Source organism: Malania oleifera, chromosome 3 (assembly GCF_029873635.1).
Source record: "Malania oleifera isolate guangnan ecotype guangnan chromosome 3, ASM2987363v1, whole genome shotgun sequence".
Classification (NCBI taxonomy): Eukaryota; Viridiplantae; Streptophyta; class Magnoliopsida; order Santalales; family Ximeniaceae; genus Malania; species Malania oleifera.
In genome coordinates, this window is record NC_080419.1 from 1,226,086 (window position 1) to 1,244,190 (window position 18,105).

The 18,105-nt window shown below is 35.4% G+C and overlaps 1 protein-coding gene across 3 annotated transcripts; it reads left to right on the top strand.

The window, feature by feature from the left end:
* Nucleotides 1–4,713: 4,713 nt before the first annotated feature.
* On the top strand, nucleotides 4,714–17,779 carry LOC131151678 (uncharacterized). 3 transcript variants are annotated; one of them, XM_058103012.1, is made up of 15 exons: nucleotides 4,714–5,191; nucleotides 5,293–5,378; nucleotides 7,839–7,993; nucleotides 8,664–8,728; nucleotides 8,892–9,086; nucleotides 9,266–9,320; nucleotides 11,361–11,612; nucleotides 11,711–11,847; nucleotides 13,822–14,011; nucleotides 14,121–14,180; nucleotides 14,260–14,514; nucleotides 15,314–15,572; nucleotides 15,649–15,854; nucleotides 16,060–16,110; nucleotides 17,029–17,779. In XM_058103012.1, exons 1-15 carry the CDS (start codon nucleotides 5,025–5,027, stop codon nucleotides 17,317–17,319), a joined length of 2,424 nt encoding a protein of 807 aa, XP_057958995.1. In that variant the 5' UTR covers nucleotides 4,714–5,024; the 3' UTR covers nucleotides 17,320–17,779. The 3 variants fall into 3 exon arrangements, with proteins under 3 accessions (XP_057958995.1, XP_057958996.1, XP_057958997.1); XM_058103013.1 differs by having other exon boundaries at nucleotides 4,774–5,191; nucleotides 13,831–14,011; XM_058103014.1 differs by lacking the exons at nucleotides 4,714–5,191; nucleotides 5,293–5,378 and having other exon boundaries at nucleotides 7,867–7,993; nucleotides 8,641–8,728.
* The last annotated feature ends 326 nt before the right edge of the window (nucleotides 17,780–18,105 follow it).

Below are 18,105 nucleotides of genomic sequence, written 5' to 3' on the forward strand. Positions count from 1 at the left end.
ATATTTAATTACGTGTACAAAGTTACTAATGATTTGAAGGAAGAGTGTAAGTTTACGTGAAAAGGATCATTTTGGTGCTTAAATGACGATCTAAGGAAAACGTATAAGGAAAAGTATATGTATGTTTATCATTAAATATTTTTACAGTTTTAAAGTTAAAAGTTTAATTTAACAGTTATAGTATATGATTATAAAAATTTACTGTTGAAATTGATGACAAAAGTTTTATGCAGGAATTTTTAAATTTATGTTTATTCTAAAAGCAGTCTTGAAGTTATAGTATTAAATATTGTTTTACGAAATTCTTTAAAAGCTCATTTTGGCCACACACTAATAATAATCTTATTTACTTACTGAGCGTCGTCTCACCCCAATCATATTTTATTTCAGATAACTCTGAAGGACATGTCGGAAATCAGGCTTAGCAAGCATGCGGGTGGGGATTAGGAAAATAAAGATTAATTAGAAACATTAGTATGATTTCAGATATTTACGTTTGTGTAATTTTCTTCTTTTGAAATAAGTGATTGTAACATGAATAATTAGCGCTCTGGTTTAATAAAAATTGAGTTTATTTGCTTCCGCTGTAAATCAGTAGTAAAAAGTTAATATCTCAGGCCCCTCGGGGTCGGGGTGTTACAGCCACTGTTCATCCCATAGTGGAAATGGGATCACGTCTCTATGGATTTCATTACTGGGTTACCACTGGTGCGACAGGGATTGAATGCAATTTGGGTGGTTGTTGATCGTCTGATGAAGACCGCTCATTTCATCCCAATTAAAGTCGATTACTCAGTAGACAGGTTGGCAAAAATATATGTTCAGGAGATAGTTCACATCCATGGTGTATCGATATCCATAGTTTCAAACCGAGATCCTCGGTTTACTTTACGATATTGGAAAAGTTTTCAGGAAGCTATGGGTACACAGTTAGCGTTCAACATTGCCTTCCACCCCCAGATAAATGGTCAGACTGAAAGAACAATTTAGACATTGGAGGATATGCTTCGGGTGTGTGTGTTAGATTTTAGGGGTAGCTGGACCTAATTTATGCCACTAGTTGAGTTTGCTTACAACAACATCTATCACGCTAGCATTGGAATGGCACCTTACGAAGCACTATATGGTAGAAGGTGTCGTTCTCCTCTTTTTTGGGACGAGGTAGGCAAAAGGCGAGTGTTGGGTCCAGAGATAATACAACAGGCGTCTTATAAGGTCCGACTAATTAAAAAAAGAATTAGTACCGCGCAAAGTCGGCAGAAAAGCTATGCAGACACACGTCGTCGAGAATTAGAGTTTGGTGTGGGAAATCGAGTATTTCTGAAGGTAGCTTCTCTGAGAGGGGTTATGAGATTTGGAAAGAAGGGCAAGCTAAGCCATAGGTTTATTGACCCTTTTGAGATACTAAAGAAAATGAGGTCAGTAGCCTATAGGCTAGTTCTTCCACCAGCTTTGGCCAAGATACACGACTTATTCCATGTTTCCATGTTTAGAAAATACGTCCCAGACCCATCCCACATTATCAATTATGTAGAAATCGAACTTAAAGATTTATTAGCTTATGAAGAAGCACTAGTACAGATTTTGGACAAGAAGATACAAGTATTGTGCACCAAAGAAATTCAGTTAGCAAAAGTCTTGTGTAAAAAACATGCTATAGAGGAAGCTTCTTGGAAGCTCGAAGAACAAATGAGATGGAAATACCAGCAATTATTCTAAGAGGTTTAGTGGTAATCAGGTAAAGTGTAAGTAGTAGGTAATATTTCTTTTGCTGGTACATGTATTAATTTAGTTAGTAAGTAGTCTTTTAGTTTTATATGTCTAATCTCCCAGAACATGGAATGTAACCACGGTATTCCTCCGCCATAAGTGAGGGTAAGTAATAAAATAAGTAGACCATTTTCCTTAATGGATGGTATTTAACGCAGATAGCAAATTTTGAGGACGAAATTTTATAAAGAGGGGAGAATGTAATAACCCAGGGAATTAAACAGGGTCTTGTTGATGAACACAGGAGATTCGTCAACGAGAACATATGAGGGTTTCGTCGACGAGGATACGGTTCGTCGACAAACTTTCTTCAGTGACTTGTCGACGAGATGACGTGTCTCGTCGATGAATCCGGGGTTATAAATAGCCAAAACTCAGATTTTTCAGCATAAAATGGCACAAAAACCTCCTCTCTCTCTCTCTCTCTCTCTCTCTCTTTAAAATGACCCTCTCCCCTTCTCTCTTCGATCTCGGCTCCGTTTCTCGCTGGATCGACGATCTGAGGCCACCACGACGCTCCTGAGGAAGTTCTCTACAAGTCTACTGGAGTGGATCGTTGGTGGAAGTGGTTTGAATTCCATCCTAATTTCAGGGTAAGACATTTTATTTAGTATTTATCTTTCCCATAGTTATAGGAAATATAGTACCCGTAGAAATACTAATATTTTGTTATGGGAGATGTGGTTTTAAGGGTGTTAAGTGGAGAACCCTGTGAGTGTGGGGCCAGAGTGCAATAAAAGCTTTTCAAAAACTAGGTAAGGGAAATATGTTATGTTAGAAGTTTTAAAAATATTAAGAGAGATTTCATAGATACATATATACTAGTTTATTATACAGTTTTTACAAAATAAGAGTTTTTAATGTTTGTGTGGCTTGAGTAGATATTTATCTGATATGGAACTTATACAACTTTTTCTAGCATGTCATGTTATATAGTATATTCAGATATTTATTCAGATCAATATATACAGATATTTATGCATATCAGTATATATATACACAGATATTTATTCAGATTAGTATACTACAAATATTTATTCAGATCAGTATATTACATGTTTTTATTCAGATCAGTATATACAGTATTTACAAAATGCCATGTTTCCTAATACCATAACACTTAGAATATAAAGACAGAATATACAGACAGTTTATACAAACATATTATACAGTCAGATATACAGATATAGCATCAAGATAGTACAGTTGTATTATTTAGATATTACAATATTTATAGTACATAATTATAGTGTTATGGTTATTTTGTAAACATGATGAAAACAGTAGGAAGATTATAGTATTATATATATGGTATCAGATCCCTATGAAATATTATAGATACAGATACAGATAACAGAGCACGGTACCGTTTCTAATACAGATAGAGTGCAACCACATATCTTAGATAATGTGTGGGTACTGTCAAACCGTGCTCAGAGTGGATGCAACTCCCCAGTTCGCTGGGTTAAAGGGAGCGGTTTGATGAGGTAGCGATCCAGTTCCGTGCCTAGGAGTGGATGTAGTTTGGCTGGGTTGATAGTGTAGAGTAAGGTGACTTACCTAGAGGGCCGACCAGCGTTAAGTCCCGCCTACGGGGTGCATAACCCTATCATGAGAGATCAAATCATGACATATAGAGTTATAGGGAAAAAGCACAGTTATGTATATGTATACAGTTTTACAGTATTTGATAAATATAGTATGATATTAGCAGTATGAAAAGTAGAAAATTCAAATGATACAGTTATACTTTAAACTGCGATAATGTAAGATATGTTTTACAGATTTATTATTTTATACAATTCAGATGTTATTCAAATAGTATGCAACTTAGTAGCCACACACTAGTAATAACATATTTCCACTTATTGAGCGTCGTCTCACTCCATTACTTTAACATTTTTCAGGTGAGCTAGTTAGGCGAGCAGATTAGGCTCGCAAATAGAGTGATTACTTGGTTGCCCTGTTTATAGGATAAGTTTGTACAGAGTGTTGTATTTTGGGGTAGATGGTATTTGAGAGAGATGTAAAGTATAGTTATGGTCTAGAAATATTGAATTCTGGTATTATATGGTATATACGGTTGCATGATTTACGTTTTCTGCTGCATAAGTATGTTTATTGTATACAGGAATACCCAGTGCCCTTGGAGGGCTGAGATTTCAGTTACAGGAGTATCAGAGTAGCTCATATGTGTTTTTTGAGGTCGTTACAATTATGCGGTTATTCGTTGACATTTTCAAGTAACACCAATGCAACTAAAAAACCATTTGATGCAAACAAATAACTCATAAATGTTAATGCAGTCATGACTAATATATGCATGACACAAAAAGAAATAAAAAATGAGAATATTGCATAATTCTTTGCAACTATTTATATGTTTAAAAGTAGATTTCCATATCAAACACAATAGACAATTTATTTGGGAGATAGGGTTTAAGTCACATTAGGAGGCTTTTGGAGGAGTTTGGGTATCGATGTATTGGGTTGTGGGTATATTCAAGTCAAGTCACATTGATACAATTAAAATCAGCTTCACTTTGAAAATTTAAGTTACTGAAGTATTCTCATACTTGTAAAATTTGAGTTTGACTCAATTAAACTTGATTTAATTGCAATATAACATATAAATTTTAAGAAACACATATAATATTAAATAAATATATAATTCATATCAACTATAAAGTATGAGAAAAATAAAACAATGTGAGCCTATTTAAGATCAATTAAGCTCACAAATAGTATATCATAATTCAAACTTGACTTGAACAAAATTTGATTTTAAATAAAATTGAAACAAATCAACTTTATTAGTGAGTGGATTTTAAACAATTTGCTTATTTGTGAAAAATAAAAATAAAAATCGAGAAGCACTTTACAAATCAGTGATGTTTTATATGTGTGCGTATATATATATATATATATTTATATTTATATTTTAGTTTACTACTGTCCCACGTGCCCGTACGAAATCACCGAGCAATTCCACTACCAAACACTGTTACTGGCGCCTCATTTTCCACAACAAAATCATAATCATATTTTGTCTTTTGATTGTGAAACCCCACAGCCAGCTCCATGCGAGAATGATGATCTCATCGTAGCTGTTCTTCCGCCATGCGCAGATTCTCAGAGCCGTAGCGAGAGGAGAAATTGCAGAGAATTAGGATTATTCTTCTCAAGAGGAGATTTGGCGCGGAACTAGGGTTAGGGATGCGAGTGTTGGGCGCATTTGGGGTCGTAAATCGGGTATGTTACGGCGTGTCAGATGGTTCGTCGGTCTGAACCCTAGGAATTCGTCCCTGAAGGCTTTGACTAATGCGGAGCTACGGCCGGCGAAGGTTGCTATGTTGGACGCCGTACAGGAGATCGCCATTTACATTCATAGATTTCACAATCTCGACCTTTTCCAGCAAGGGTAAGCATTGCTCTACTACTCGAATTTCTTTATTAATATATGTGTTTGTTTGAATTCCTCTTTCATTGATTTCTAATTATTATTATTTTGTTTAATCGTAGATGGTACCAAATTAAGATCACGATGAGATCGGAGGACAGTGACAGTAGTTCTCCGGGGACTCCAGCTAGAGTTGTTCAATACGAAGGTACATTTTGTTGAACTTACGAGTTATGATTGCTGCGTGCTGCATAATCTTTGTGAATGGCTCACTTATTATTATTGAATTCAGCGATGTTGGTCGAAAGTCTCATAAGTAGGGGCAGCTCTCAGTACGTTATGATATTTATCTTGCTTAAAATTTCATTGAGTACCTAAAATCACAATGCTGTAATTCAAATATCAAATTATTCACAATATAAGATTATTTAAAATAAATAATGGGATAAAATTATTTTCACTGCAACTTTTATAAAACGAATAAATCCTACTTCTGTGTGTGATTATTAAATGTTTTGTAAACCTTCATTGTTGTCTTTCAGTGAACCTTATTTTTCTAATCAATATGGCTATTTTAGTGCAAATTTTATCTATTTATTCATAATTACTCCCTTAAAAAATTGTGGAGAAAGTCTTCTAATTATTATTCATATTATTTTAAATTTGACCGAAAACTAATGTGATGTAGAGTAGTAAAACAGACACAGAGAGAGAATTGAGGCAGAGAAAGAGTATGAGAAGAGGAGAAAGGAATGAAAAAAAGTAGAAAGAAAAGAACAAGAAGGAAGAAGAGGAGGAGGTAGAGCCGTAGAGGTGGAGCCGCGGACAAGTCGAGTCAAGCAGAGCTTTAACATGCTCAATCTTCTTTGTTGAATTTTTTAATTGAGTTGAAGCTCAAGTGAAGCTTAAATATACTCAAAACTTATTTATATTTGCAAAACTATGAGTTGATGAGTCCTTTCCGAGCTAAGCTATAAAGCTGCGCAAGAATAGGCTAGTTCTTTTTGGAACCTCTCAATGAGAGGCGAGAGGCTAATGGTTTTTGTTGAGCGAAAGGTGAAAATGGACTCCTAGTACTACTGCCTCTAGATTTCTTTGCCCTGACTATGCCATTGGCCTTAGACCTTGGCCCTATCACTGATTTAGGTTATAAAGTTTGGGCTAAGCTAGCTTATGCCCAGCTCCTGCTAAATAACCCACTATAATCTATCAACCACAACCTAATTTGATCCCATTAAACGAGCCAATAAACAATTCTAAATCAGCTCTTAAGTGGTTTGATTCATTTGCAGCCCTAGAGAGAGAGAGAGAGAGAGAGAGAGAGAGAGAGAGATTTTGGGGACACAAAACCTGTTCTGAATTCAAAATGGAATAATTGTCTAAACACTGTACAATACACAAACTACTTATACATCCAACATTAAAATTAAAAATACAATTACAAAATAAACCCCAAAGTATCTACAATATTAAAAAAAACCTTAAAATGAACTAAAAAATACAAAAATATCTAGATTCATTAATTTAGAACAAAATCTGTAATTCCTAAATATTTTTTTGATAAACAATCCCCAATTTCTAAATCATCAAAGGAAAATGATCACATAGAATGTTCCACAGATGATCCTCCATCTTAATGTTTTAGTGGGGGCATTAACTAAAATTATTAGGTTTTTTTTTTTATTTGAGTTGGGGCAGCTGCCCCAGTTCACGTATACACAGATCTGCCACTGCATTTAATCACAAATATTTTATGTACCTAGTGTTTTTGTTATTGTCACTTTACATTGTCTGATGTGATAACATCTAGATACGACTAATAATTTGATACATCAATGTCTTAATGGGAGTGGGTGTAACAAGAAGTATATGTTATAATCTTTGGGTAGAACGCTTGACTGCATACATGAATGTCGACAGTATTTAAGAAGTTCCAGAGTACTATCTTATTTAGAATAGTTGTATTTTAGTCATTGGAGATTGCTTTATGAATCCTTTAGTATTTGAGCATGACTGAGCAACGTTTGACACATGCCCTATGCTGCAGGGTGCCAATTCCTGGGTTCTTTAGAAGGACTTAGCAAGTTAGCATTCTGTTTGAGATCATACCTGTTTCTTTTATCTGAATTTCAAACAGAAGTTTACTGCAGACCCCCAGCGTCTGAGTGTTGGTCAGCTTTGGGAAAGGGTATTTTTAATTGTATAAAAAATAAAGAAAAAATATAAGAAGTTGTGCATGAATGCAGTGCCCATGCAGGGGGTGGAGATTGCACCCACAAGTGTAGGCTCTGTCTCCCTTATGCCATACTTTGAACTAGGGGCTTCCAGGACATTGGGAGTATATGGAGTTGTCCCCATGAGGACACTGCCAGATGTTGTAGATGAACCTGCTAGAGAAGAAGTTGAGTATATCATAGCTGATCACACTGTAGCCCATCCCATTACACCCGGCAAATGATTGGAATGTATAATTTATGATGATCTATTTATTTATTTTTTCCTACATTAAGCTTTAGAAGTTTTTTTTTTTTTTTAATATACTTCCACTAATGCATTTTTATGTCAGCAAGTTTGCTGTGTTTGATTGATATTTCAATTACATGAATATTGATATTTCAATTACATGAACTAATAGCCAAATAAAGTAACATCTTCATTTGAGGTGCAGCTCCTGATTTGGATTCTGATGATAGATTGGGAGTTTGGAGGATTGATGACACAGATAACAGTTTTTTAACACAGCCTTTTCGGATAAAATATGCTAGGCAGGATGTTCTTCTATCGGTCATGATCTCTTTCAACCTTTCTCTTGGTAAATTTGAGGTAGTGTTCTCTCCCTCTCTGCCTCTCTGTTTTGGCGTGTTTGTGTGCATATGTGTGTGTAAAAGAAAAGAGAAGTGGACTATTTATCTAAGAAGATAGTAAATCCAAGGAAAAAGTGAAGGAGGTATCCAAAAGCTGGTAAGTTCTATCTGAAAAAAGCACACGAACACACTACAAAACGAGGAAAAAGAAAAATTTTAACAAACACAGATTGTAAATGTTGGATCATGTTTCTTATCAAAAGCAAAGTGTGCTAAATATTCCATTGCTCTTGTATCTGGGAGCATTGAATCTGTGTTGGCTGCTCAGAAATATCCAGGAAAAATGTGTGTATATATCATTAGCTCCTAATCCCATGCTAGCCCTTCCCCTCACAATGATGATGGTATCATCAATTGATGTCCACATCTATAAGACGTCCTACTGCATTCAACAAGCCCAAGGAAGTGAGTAGCATGGCTTTGGTGGAGCCACTGGCTCCGGTTGGTTTGCAAAGACCAAAAATGAAAGCATCTTGATTGCCCTATTTGACCTAAGTTTCAAAGAGAGTTTGCATTAAACTATTTTTTGGCAGCTGTTGTCAGGCCTTCTTTGCATGCTATTATGTTTCTTTACATTTTGATAATGCCAATATTATGCCTTGGCAGCTGATATGGAATTGCTTTTCCAGGCTCCAACAACTTCTGCAGTTATTTTGAAATTTGAGCTTATGTATGCTCCTCTATTGGAGAACAGGTATGTTGACATTGCTCATTAATTGGTATTTTTCCTAATAACAACATGGGCAAGCTGAAATTGATTTTTTTTAGGATGCATTATTTATCATGTATAAATGGAAGCCATTTTCTGTTTTTTGAACTCATTTTTGTTCAGAAGTTGAGAAATGTGCTTTGTGCAGGTCTGAGTTGCTGGATTCTTTGGATGCATGCCCTGCTGCCATGCATGAATTTCGTATCCCTCCTAAAGCTCTTTTAGGATTGCATTCATATTGCCCTGTGCATTTTGATACATTTCATGCTGTGCTTGTTGATATAAGCATACACATTAGTCTACTGAAGGCTGGGTTCTACACTTACCCTCCGAAGGTACCCAGGTTTGTCTCGTGTCCCAGTTTCTGAGCTAGATAATCTTGAGATGATCAACTATTACCAAGACTTAGTATATTTTAATAATTTATTTTATTTCTTTTTAAAATTTTTAAATTTTACCCAAATTTTGGTTCCTGCAAGTGCAAATAATACATAAATTAATGTGGTCATTGAATTATTTCAGTGATACTCGCACTGTCGAAGACACTGCAGTTGGAAATTTTCATCGGTCTAATCAAGTATGTTCTTTGTCATTGATGTCTCTTGATAAGACCTCTTATCTAGCTTTGATTGTGAATGTGCTTTCATATTGCCTTTTTTTTTTTCCCCGTTTTTTTGGGATCGTTGCTATTGCAGTTTCAGGTTATTGATGCATCTACTCTGTCATCGCAATGTTTACATTTATCTTTTCCTTATCCATTCCCAATTGATGCTGTGGAAAAATTCACTCGCTAATTTATCTTTACTGGCATTTCAGTTATGCCATTGACCATCTTAGCAACTTGGCATTCTCTACCTTAAAGAAAACTGATCCTCTATTTGTCTTATAAATTTTTTATTTCGAGTACAAACTCCCTATCCTCTTTTGTTTGTTTTCCCCCATTTATTCCAAAACCAATAGCCTTTTTCAACACAAAGCCATTTTCATGGCTAAATCCAATCATTTTTGGGTTTGTAAACTATTTTCCCTAGATGACATAGATGTCAACTGAAGCGAAGTTCTAGTCTCAAAGTGAGGTGGAGTTCCTGTTGCAAAGCTACTCACTGGTTGGACAATGCCCTTTCTTGTGCCTCATGGTTACTTGGGTTGGGTTTGGGACCTTTCACCCTAGGAACCTAGCGTTGCTTAATTCTCATTTTAATTTTGCTTCCAAGGATGAAGACTTGCCATTTAAAAAATTGGAATGCACGTGTTATGCCAAATGCTATCTTATATTCCTTGGAATCTTGATGAGTAAACCAAACAAAAGCATTACCGTGAGAGAGTAACCCTATTCCTACACATAAGATTTCGAGGAAAGTGATTCTAGGATGTGCCTTTTCTAGGACATTTGTTTTGTGTGTATGTTGCAGACTCTCCTTCCTTTAAAGAACCCCTTATACAGTGTTTTAAGGTTCATGAAGGTAAATGCACCCAAAAAAATAAAATAAAATAAACTAAAATGCAGCATTTATTATACCTTAATGTCTCATCACTGAATTGCTTTTTCTATAAAGGAATTTAAAATCTCAAAGCATCACTTTCGACTTCCAAAACATATGTTTATCGCTGACAAATTTTTTCCCTCTTCATCTGTTAATTTTTTCTTTCTCAGCCCCAGTAACTCATACTCTCTCACCTCCTTTTTGAGAAGATTGTAAATACTATCCATATTATCTGATTTTTCTGTTCTTTAATAGCCAAGAAACAAAAGATAAGTAAAAAGTACAAGAAGAAAGGACAAATGAAAAAAACATAATAGAAATATTAGAATTTTCTCATTCTTTACCAAAAATTTTACCATCAATGTATTATCTGATATCTATGCTTAATAATGTGATTCTTTTTACAAATTATATCTATGTTTTAAGAAGTCATTTTACCAAGTTTGTACAACAGCAGCAACAACATACCAAGCCTTAAGTCCCCTTAGGTGGGGTTGGCTACATGAATACTTTTCCTCCAATTTACACAATCATGGCAATTTCCTCCAACAAATTCAGAACTATTCGATCCTTACTATCTCATTGCAAGTTATTTTAAGTCCACCCCTACCCCTACCCCTACCCTTTCCACTGCTCCTCACAGTAACTAGCTCACTTCTCCTCACTGGGAACCTCGATTGTGAACTTCAACTTTGTTTTTCTTAAGGAGGTCTAAAATAAATTTATGGTTCATTTTTCCATAGGTGATATAGTGATTTTCCAGCATGGGGACAGAAGCTTTTACAAGCATTATTAGGACACCAAGTAAATTATATGACTTCTAAGTAATCTAGTTTGCATGCATTTATTTGCTTTAAATTTTTTGCATACCCAGAAGTCACACTGTTGATCCGTGAGATTTAGTTGTTTTTTAGGGAACCATCGTGCATTTTCATGTTAAACTTCTAAATAATCTAGTTTGCATGCATTTATTTGCTAAATTTTTTTTGCATACCCAGAAGTCACACTGTTGACCCATGAGATTTAGTTGTTTTTTAGGGAACCATTGTGCATTTTCAAGTTAAAGTTTTCTTGAGTTATGTTTTCAACATTGTGCCAAATATTTTTCTTATGCAAAGCACTGTATTTATCAGGCATTCAGTCAAATGGCTTCTGTGGACTCAAAACAGATTAGGATTCTTAAAGCATTATTAGCTGCTCATGACATACTTCTTGAAGAGCTACATACTCTTAGCAAAGGGATTGATCAAACACTTGATTTAACTGATTTTACTGCCAAATTGGATAAAACAAGGTCACTTGGATCTCTTCTGCGAGATGATCTGCATCCTGTAGATGCTGGAGTTTCAGGACAAGCGTCAGGCCAGCTACAAAATAGTTTTGAGGTCTTATATTGATTTCAGGCAACAGAGTGTTCATTATTCTATTTTATGATCTTAATGCTTAAATGGTTCTTGTTAATTGCTCTTCATTCTTTGGGCAGGAAGAAGCAAATGGTGATGTTGATTTTCATAGTGAAGGGTCACTGCTGTCCTTACCTAAGGATGATCTATTGAATGCCTTCCATTCTCTTGGCAATCAAGTTTTATATTTATGGAATACATTTTTGAAGTTCCACAGGTTTCTATTTCTCCATATCTGTATAATTTGGTTTAGACATCTGTGACTTTCCTTGAACATTGAATCATTTGATTAGGTAAGATTCAAATGATAAAGAAATTCAGAACAGTATGGGTTGAAAACATTCACTATTGAAACAGTTCGTGGTCACTAATATGCTTCAGTGTATTATACAATGTATTTAAATTAACAGATAAAGATTAATGCCTTTGATCCAATGTAGATAGATTAAATTCTTTTTTGGTTTGAGTTGAACAAGTTTGGGCATGGAGGGGTAAAATAGGGATAAATTGATTGATTTAGTTGCTCATTGGAATAAATTTTTGTTAATGTGTCATTTTGATTCCAATTTTCTGGTCTTTTTATTTAGGTATGCTGAAATAGAGTTCCAAGTTTGGTGGTGTCTGTATGCTTATGAAATGCATTTTAACAAGCTTTTTTTTTTTTGTTAATTACATGCACACTCACTAACATGTATTTTTACTACATTTTCATAGAACCTGCTTTCCACAATGAAAGATTCATTAAAAGATTTATGGTTGGTCATAAATAGGATCAGTAGGTTCAGAAATTGAGAGTTGCTCTGAGAAAGCTCATTTCTTAAACGAAAAAAGCTCCATTTAGGGTAAAGCCTAGATACATTTTTTTAAGTACGTTAATGTGCATTTGGGTTATCATGTCAATCTAATCAGTGTCTTATTTGTGCACATTTCAATTTGCTAATGGAAGACTGAGGAATTTTGTCCCAAAGTTAAGAGTTTTTTCTTTTTTTGGAAGAAAGGTGGGTGTGGGAATTTCCTATGGAAATCATGACGTGGTCCAGCATGTAATGTTTCAGTATTCATGGGTGTATGATAATTGGTTCAGGTTGCTGTTTCCTTTAGTTAGTCATTGATACGAGGCCAATGTGTCTGGTTGACATTAGCACTTGTGCATGCGCCATAAGGGCCATAAGGTACATTACTACCTTCATGTTGGTCATGATTTATAGTTCTTTGTTTTGAAGTTTAGCATGGTTTATTTTTTGGGCGGGGGGGGGGGGGGGGTGTGGGGGGCAAATGTAGAACTATGGACTGGAAATTTTCATCTATGTCAGGAAAGTTAATTACTTATGCTGCTATGCTCAATGTCCTAATTACCTACTTTAAACATTGTCTTGTTCTTAACAGAACTTTCAATGGCCTCTGTCTTCTCTTCTCGCTCTCTTTGGTTAACCTTTATGAGGGTCTATCAGTCCAATCTTTGTGTGATAAATTCTCTCTTTATAGTTTAGAGAATGATATGTAGGTTTTTAAGATATCAAACAAAAAGATCTATCTATGTTCTTATATAATTTTCAAATATTGAATGTGGAGATTTCTGCAGTTGCATCTGGTAGTAGTATAGTAATTATTATTATCTACACATAAAATTCAGTCAAGTGATGGTCATTTTGTAAGTTTTTATCAAGTGCTGAACTTCTTCATTTATTGCAGTATCACATCATAGTAACCATTGCTTATCTCGCAAATTTAATGTACTTGTGCTTTGAATAGGTCTAGGAATTATTGTTATTTCTGTGCAAACCATGTTTGCAAATACATTTGTGCAATGGAGTGCTGTTTTTTGACAACTATTGCTTGACATGCCAATGTCTGCCAAATTTACTTGTTTAGAGAGTGATGGTTCCCAAAGGTGCTGCTAAAGGTAAAACTTCCTCAAAGACTTGATATTGTGAAGGAAATTGCTATTTATTCCAGGGAAATGCATGCCCTATTATCATCAATACTTGCGAGAGAGAGAGAGAGAGTGTTTGATTTGCAAAAATATCATAAAGTGATTTTTTGTTAGTATAGGGCCTATAGGCTACATGTAAATCAATTTTTTATACATTAAATGGGAAAATTAAGGTCGAGCCTGTGAATATTCTGCTCCCTTATTTGTGGCAACTCCTGTGCAGTGAAAGTTCATTTGTTGACACTTTGCTTGCTGTAGGGCTAACAGATCAAAGATAACAGAATTTCTGCGTGATGCATGGGCTAGTGACCGAAGAGCTGAGTGGTCAATATGGATGGTGCACTCTAAGGTTGAAATGCCTCATCATTATTTAAGTAGTGGGAATAATGACTCTTCCTTCTCTGGTGTTCGTGGGAAAGTATCAAGTTTGCGGAAGTTAAATGTCGATGTAATCATGTTGATACTTGTGTATTTTGCATATATTATCAAGCTTGCCACTGCATTACAATTTTAAGGATGATCTTTGGATTTGATATCTCTTCTTGTGTTTTATACAGCCTGCTCAGACTGCTGCTATGCGTGCTGAACTTCATCGGAGAAGTATCGCACAAATGAAGGTCAGTAATTACTTTTTTATGGAATCTGTCCATCCTTCCTCGATTAGTGGAGTTTTAAGTGGATATCATTTCCATGCAGATTAACAACCGGTCAATTCAAGACATGCACATATTTGGAGATCCTTCGCGTATACCTATTATAATTGTAGAGCGTGTTGTGAATTCCCTGCTACGCACAACCAGTGGAAATTCATATTTTAGCAACCTGGACCAGAAAGATACACCTAGCTTATTTACTGAAGTTGCCTTTAAGGCAGTCAACAAGTTGTCTGGTGCTAGCCTACAACAAAGTGGCCGTGTTTTGAGGATTGTTGTCTTTGTGCATGGATTTCAGGCATGTTGTTTTTTTAGCTCATTTGACCTGTGGCCAGGTCGTCATGCATTTTCCAAGTGTCAAATACCCTATGGCCATCTAAATTGTTCTCTAAACTGTTGTATAATTTTCAACTGAGAGATAAGTCGTGAAACAACTTTCTCTGTTTTCTTCCATGGTTGGTCTTCCTGGCATAAGACTTACTTAATGCTCTGGGTTCCTTATTTGATGGCTAGACCTTTGCTATATCACTTCATTCCAAAGTTAATACATTAATGACAATAGTTGGTCAATTTTGATCACTTGTTATTCTTACACACACCAAGGTGCTTCTTCTTCATTCATCTAGTACTACATTAGTTTTTTGGAATTGTTGTATCTAGTTTGAAATTTGATGTGCTTCTTCTTAATTAAAGTGGACTATATGGTATAACCTTTTGAGTCATGCATTGATAAGGAATCCATTTGGTTCTGTTACTTCTGTAAACTGCCTTTTGTTGGAACTAGTTGCATAAAATATATCATCTGTTAATTTAACTTAGTTTTTAATAAACTTCCTCAGTTATGATCATGATATTGAGTTTTTTTTTTTTTAATATATAGGGATCATAAATGTTTGGTAGCAGTACTTATTAAAAAAAAAAATTTGGATAACACATTGTGCTTCATTTATGTTCTGTAGTGCAAAAGCATACTCATTCCCATAATTAATATGCCAGAATGTTGGTCCAAAGTCTGTTATGCTTGTTTTCTCTGCAGTACAGTTGCACACACATATAAGCGGACTAATTTTGCTAATTATGACTTAAACCATAACCAGGGACATCATCTGGATTTACGGCTTGTTCGAAATCAATGGCTTTTGATAGATCCAAAGGCAGAGTTTCTTATGTCGGAGGTAAATGAGGACAAGACATCTGGAGATTTCAGAGAGATGGGACTAAGGCTGGCTCAAGAAGTTACTTCTTTTGTCAGAAAGAAAATGGACAAAAGCTCAAGATCTGGAGTTCTGAGGAGTATTAAGATTAGTTTTGTTGGGCATTCCATTGGGAACATCATTATAAGGACAGCTTTGGCAGGTATATTCTCTTAGCTTGGAAGGCATTTTTTTTTCTTTTGGTTTTTAATTTAAGGTAACTCTTTCTGTTTTCTCAGAGAGCATTATGGAACCATATTTGAGGTACCTGCATACGTATGTTTCCATATCTGGTCCACACTTGGGGTATCTGTACAGCTCCAACATTTTATTTAACTCTGGACTCTGGCTTTTGAAGAAGCTGAAGGGCACACAATGCATCCATCAGCTTACTTTAACAGATGATCCAGATATCCAGAACACTTTCTTCTACAAACTTTGCAAGGTAATCATTGGAATATCATTTCCCAGTTCATGTTTAGGACTGTTTCAGATGGATTGATTTCATCATAATTTTTCCCATGGTGAAATTTTATTCATATTCCAGCACAACTTTTAAAATGGAAAAGGAGATAGTCTTATTCTTTGTCTGATGATCTAGAACTTTCTTTTCCTCTTTGGCTGGTGTTCTAACAATTTTTCTCTTTCAGCAAAAGACATTAGAGAGTTTCAGAAATGTAATACTGTTATCTTCACCCCAGGTATGTATTCCCTCTTTTGCAGGCTTATGTTGGAATTAGGGATAATTCAGGAAATTGCTGCCACTTCAATTACTGCATCTTAATATTAGAAACAATCTCGTCCTACTGTAAATAAGTGCATGACTTCTTGCTGGTCTTAGTTTTCATCTATGAAGCAAGCACATGAAATGTGGCATAGTGGTATGATGCAGCATGGTCAATAGGGCACTAAAAATCCCAAGAAACATTAAATGTATGTTCTACAGATAAATATGTTATGCATGACATACATTTAATTTAGATATTCAGAATGCTATTTCTTCTTCTACCTGTTTCTGTATGAAATCTCGATAATCGTTTGTTCTGTGTAAATAAAATTTAGACAAGCATTTACTTTTGGTCCCCTTTTCTGTAAATTATAGCCTCTCGTGGTTGAAATAAGAGAAACATTGTATTAATTGCATTTTTATCTGAGCCTGCGGTGCTAGGGAAGTGTCAGATTCTTGAGAAAATCATATTTTAACAAAATTGTATTTTAATAGTGTTTACTTTTAGTTCTGTGTGAATTAATTCTGCCCAAAAATCCATTGCATCCAATATAGAAGTACTTTGTAGGAGTCTTTATTCTGAAGGAGTTTTTATATCTGGGAGAGATGTAATACTTGCAATGCATTAATGATGCAGCACTAGTGTATTTGCTCTGTTTTTGCTTGTGAAGTGGAGAAGTCCTGTTTTGAATAGTTTATAAAAAATTTTGGGTGCCACAATTTTCACTGATGAGATTGGTTCGAGAGGTCTTTCAAAGTACCGTTCAAGATGATAATTTATGAAATTGAACCGAGACGACTTCCAAAAAAAAAAATAAAAATGTTTTGCATGTTTCTTCTGTAACTGTAAAAGGTTGCAAAATTCTGATGTTACCTACTCCATGCCTTTCAGGATGGTTATGTTCCGTACCATTCTGCCAGAATTGAATTGTGCCAGGCATCTTCTTGGGACTACTCGAAGAAGGGCAAAGTCTTCTTGGAGATGCTGAATAATTGTTTGGACCAGATTCGGGCCCCATCCACTGAGCACCGAATGTTCATGCGCTGTGATGTGAACTTCGATACTTCCTCCCAAGGGAGGAATTTGAATACCATCATCGGACGAGCTGCTCATATCGAGTTCTTGGAGTCTGACATTTTTGCAAGATTCATAATGTGGTCCTTTCCAGAGTTCTTTCGATAATTTTTTTCAAAATTGGCACTTGTACGTTGTACCTGTTCTGGCAGGCATCCTCGCCTCAGTCGCCCAGTATATATACAACACATGAAAATGATGCATGCTTTGACAGTTGGGTTCAAGGAATGCCAGGCAACCACGTTGTTTAGATTTGGAATGGCGGGGTGATTGAAAATGTCAGTCCCTGTAAATTATGGGCCTCGAGCCAACGCAGTTGGAGGTAGGCAGTTCTTTTTGGTAGCCGAACATAAAAAGGTTTTAGAGATGTAATTAGTTTGTGGGTACGGTGTAGGTAGATACACTTGACCTTTATCTATTTTTTATTTTAAAATATATAAATACATGGGATTAGGCAGGGCATGAGAGATTATAGGGATAAAGGGGTATAATGTATTGTACAATCTAGGGTTGGGGGACAGATCCTGCATACAGTTTGTGCGCAGTAATAAAATTATAGTTTGAATAATTTCCTTTGCATTTTCTAGTTCTTTGTAAAGGTGTATTAAAACGGTCCACAACAATTGCTTTCTGCAGTCTGCCGAGGAAGGTAGCGGCTAGTGTGATGGTTTTTGATTTCACACATTTTTTACAAATAAGATGAGTAAAACTATATGATTAATGATTTGTGACCTAAACAATTGTTTTAGTACGCACTATTCAACTCCAATTCCACACCATGAGGCGGCGAAGTTGGTTTGAAAACCCGCCACTTCATGAAAGTAAAAATTACAAATTGAGGTGTTGGGGGCTTCCAAAGATTCTGTAAAATGCATATCACAAAATTAAAGAAAA